Source organism: Dendrobium catenatum, unplaced genomic scaffold, assembly GCF_001605985.2.
Source record: "Dendrobium catenatum unplaced genomic scaffold, ASM160598v2 original_scaffold_37698, whole genome shotgun sequence".
NCBI classification, from domain to species: Eukaryota; Viridiplantae; Streptophyta; class Magnoliopsida; order Asparagales; family Orchidaceae; genus Dendrobium; species Dendrobium catenatum.
The window spans coordinates 28,240-32,107 of NW_021356156.1; the positions used below are offsets into that span (position 1 = coordinate 28,240).

The 3,868-nt window shown below is 39.1% G+C and overlaps 1 protein-coding gene across 1 annotated transcript; it reads left to right on the top strand.

Annotated features, from left to right (window-relative positions):
* Positions 1-925: 925 nt before the first annotated feature.
* Positions 926-2,969, top strand: LOC110100421 (NAC domain-containing protein 43). Its single transcript, XM_020827919.2, has 3 exons — positions 926-1,334; positions 1,737-2,017; positions 2,097-2,969. The coding sequence occupies exons 1-3, from the start codon at positions 1,163-1,165 to the stop codon at positions 2,775-2,777; spliced, it is 1,134 nt and encodes a 377-aa protein (XP_020683578.1). The 5' UTR covers positions 926-1,162; the 3' UTR covers positions 2,778-2,969.
* The last annotated feature ends 899 nt before the right edge of the window (positions 2,970-3,868 follow it).

Below are 3,868 nucleotides of genomic sequence, written 5' to 3' on the forward strand. Positions count from 1 at the left end.
AATTCAGACAATTCTCCTGTTCGGACTCCGCACGTAAAAATTTCTACCTGCTAAAGGTTGGAGATTCGGTTTCAGCTTTGAAAGTCACGGGATGGAGTAGTGATGCAAGTGTGTGAGTATTATTCTTCCATACTCGATATTTTAATTTCTATCTAATTATTTGTAAGAAAATTATCATGATAAATGTCAAAACTTTCATATATATTTACAAACGGCAAAATAGACTTTGTTTTATTATTATATATTATATTCATCTTCAAATAAATTTAATAATTTTCAGAGTGATTTTGATTAAAATCAATCTAGCTAGCATTTGAAGATTGAATCTGATTAATATCTAATTGGGATATTGTTACATATTTTTTCTTTTAATGAAAATATTTAAAGTAATTAACAATTTTATATTAAGTAGATTTTAGTTTTTAATAATTTTAAACATATAATTCACGTGCGGTGCTTTGATAATTTTTTTTTCCATTTTAAATTATGAATTTTTAAGAAATTATTTTGAATTTTGTTCTATATAAAATTATAACTAAAATATATTCCTTTGAATTTTCAAATAACTTTTTATCTAATACATACTTAATATTAAATTACGAAATAAAAATGCTTTGCATTTTGTCCATTCCATCAAACCAGACGTGTACCCAAAAGCTTCAGCTGGTTGTTTCGCTTGTGCTTTTCCTTGGAGATTTTTAAGGTCGGGTGTCATGGTTTTTAGATGTATCCTCTCTCTCTCTCTCTCTCTCTCTCTCTCTCTCTCTCTCTCTCTCTCTCTCTCTCTATCTCTCTTTCTCTCTCTATCTCCTCACCTATGGAGGGTGGGACCATCTTTCTCGCTCAATAAGTCATATAGGTTGGTGGCTCATCTCCGTTCCAGCAAAACTAACACCACTAGCAACAAGTACATGAAGAGAAGATGAAACGATAAACATTTCTCATTATTTATATTCTCCACCTCTTCGTTTAATTTTAACAACAATATAAATACGAGCCTTCTCCTTCCTCCACTCTCACCCCCACCACACTCACCTTTAATCCCCTCCCTCCCACCTTAATCATTCTCCATTCAATTATAATTGTCCTTCCTCTCATTCCACCTTTCATCCCTGCTAATTATTCATCTTCGATCAACAAGGTGGCGCTCAGGGAGGCCCCAATGAGCATCTCCGTCAACGGCCAGTCATGCGTACCTCCGGGCTTCCGCTTCCACCCAACTGAGGAGGAGCTCCTCAGCTACTACCTCAGAAAAAAGGTCGCCTGTGAGAAGATCGATCTCGACGTCATCCGTGACGTCGATCTCAATAAACTCGAGCCATGGGACATTCAAGGTCTACTAATCTCTTCCCAATTCCCATTATTAATCCATTAACAATCATGGAAGGGTGCGTAGTGATCGAGTGGCTCTCGTCGTCCCCGTCAGTGTATTGACAAAAGTATTCTTAGATGCTTTTAAGAATGTTAATTTGTTTATGTTTGAATTATGATTCGGATGAGCGCAATGTAGGAGTATTTGTGGCTCATTTATATATTTATTCATTATAAACTCATTCTAATGGCTACCTAGCTAACAATATAAAAATTATAAAATTCTGTGAGGAATATTTTATAGGAATTTTGTCCCCCCATTAATTTAGGAAAATATATATATTATAATAAAGAATAGTATGTTTGGTATGGAACTCTTAATTAAATTTGGTACAAATTTATATACTTTATGGTTGTTGTTACAGAGAAGTGCAGAATTGGATCCACGCCACAGAATGACTGGTACTTCTTCAGCCACAAAGATAAGAAGTACCCAACCGGCACAAGAACCAACCGCGCCACCGCTGCCGGATTCTGGAAAGCCACCGGCCGCGACAAAGTCATCTATGCCAGCTTCAAACGAATCGGCATGAGGAAGACGCTTGTCTTCTACAAGGGCAGAGCGCCTCATGGCCAGAAATCTGACTGGATCATGCACGAATACCGCCTCGAAGAACATTCTGATAATTCCAACTCTCTCTCCAACGTATATTCCATTCCATTCCATGTCAAATGAATAAACCTTCAAGATAGTATATTCATTATTATTTAACCTATCCATGCAGATTTCGAGCGCTATAGGAGATTCTCTAACGCAAGAGGAAGGATGGGTTGTCTGTAGAGTCTTCAAGAAAAAGAGCCTCAACAAAATATTGGATAGCTCAAATAACAATTATTCATCTTCATTCACTACTGATCCCAAATCTCCTCTTCTTCATACAAACAGCGAGAGTGCGCTCGACCAAATATTTCAATACATGGGGAGATCCTGCAAACAGGAGAGGGAGGTCATGAGCACCATCAACACAAGCAAAATAAGCAGTAGGTATCTCCGCCCCATCGACACCATTCTCGGAGCCACCGCTAACCTTCACGAACACTTTCTAAAGCTGCCAGCACTGGAGAGCCCAACGACGGTGACGCCGATCTCGGCAGGTGATTACCCTTCCCTTCTCGGAACTGATCATTCTTGCAATAGCTACCATGCAGAGGTCGTCAACATGCAGCCCTCGCCTTTCCACCACGATCCCGGCCTCAGCGACTGGGCTGCCCTCGACCGGCTTGTCGCTTCACACCTTAACGGCGATGACGCTAATGCCTTCTCCTTTTACCCATCCGCCACTGGAAGACTTCTCGGAAGCTGCTCCGGCGGCGGAGAAGGAGAGGGAGATCTTTGGAGCTTCACGCAGTCAGCTGCGTCGTCGGCCTCCGACCACGTCAGCCATGTATCACATGCTTCTATTTAATGAAAGCTCTTCCAACGTACCGAACCGAAGGTATTGGATAATTAGAATTGGGAGACTGAAAGATTTCTAAATTGGAACAGTACTACTACTTAATATTTTATTAAACAGTGTGTATTAATGAAAGAAGTGGATGGATCGACGCGATCTTTGTCCTTCACTGATTATACATAAATAAAAAAATGGTTTTTGAGATGAGATGGCGTTGTCATTTGTACAATATTTGTAATTTCGTATTAAAAGTCGCCATTTTTTTCTTATATCTCTCACTCTTTGTCATTAATGCGGTTAAGAAAAATATGAGTTTTGCATCGCGATGGATGGAGGAGGTGGGGTGTTCTTCTTTTAATAATGCTTGATTAGAGCTGCCCACCTTTTCAACTTGATGGAAATCGTTATCTTTCTTGTCACAAACAAAAGTAGAGAGAGAGAGAGAAAGAGGGGAGAGGAGAGGGAAAAAGATGAGGAAAAGGTGGTGGAGGTGAGGCGTCGAAATGGCGATTTGGTCCATATGATGGGGCACAGCAAGTCGTACGAGTTTGCTCTTTAAAAATATATATTTGCTGGAGGAAGGAAGGCTCGGAGGAAACCTCTATGGCTTTTATAGGCAAGTAGTGATACGTAGGCGGCATGTACCAGTCTGCTCTTGTTCTTTACGTGTTACAATGCCAGTCGTTGTCAACGCTCGAGCGACGACAAAATTGTTGCGCCGCCTCCATTACATGCACACGGAGGGTAGCGATAGGCGAGCTGACAATCTTTGTATGCTTTTAAAAATCCGGCTTGAACCGGCCGGTTCGATCCTTCAATCATAAATCAGTTCTTCAATTTATGACGCGCTTTAAATTTAATGCTGATTAAAATTTGTAATATGATTGGCTGGGTTAACTCGAGCAGCTGAGTGGGCTCAGTTGATTTTTTGTGATAGGTTTTATTTAGGATGACTTTATTTCTGCCTTTTTTTTAATAGTTTTTAGTGAAAAAATTAATTTTTGTTAAAAATTATTTTAAAAAATAGTAAGAAAGCAGTCCAAAAATAAAGTCTAAGATTTCTTTTGAGACAATTTATTTGTTGTTTTGTATAACAACTTTTT

Excerpts from the sequence above, each read along its gene's own strand:
- LOC110100421 (XM_020827919.2), top strand. The coding sequence starts at position 1,163 with ATGAGCATCTCCGTCAACGGCCAGTCATGCGTACCTCCGGGCTTCCGC. Across the intron at positions 1,335-1,736 it reads CGAGCCATGGGACATTCAAG|AGAAGTGCAGAATTGGATCC; the intron begins GTCTACTAATCT and ends TTGTTGTTACAG. Across the intron at positions 2,018-2,096 it reads ATTCCAACTCTCTCTCCAAC|ATTTCGAGCGCTATAGGAGA; the intron begins GTATATTCCATT and ends CTATCCATGCAG.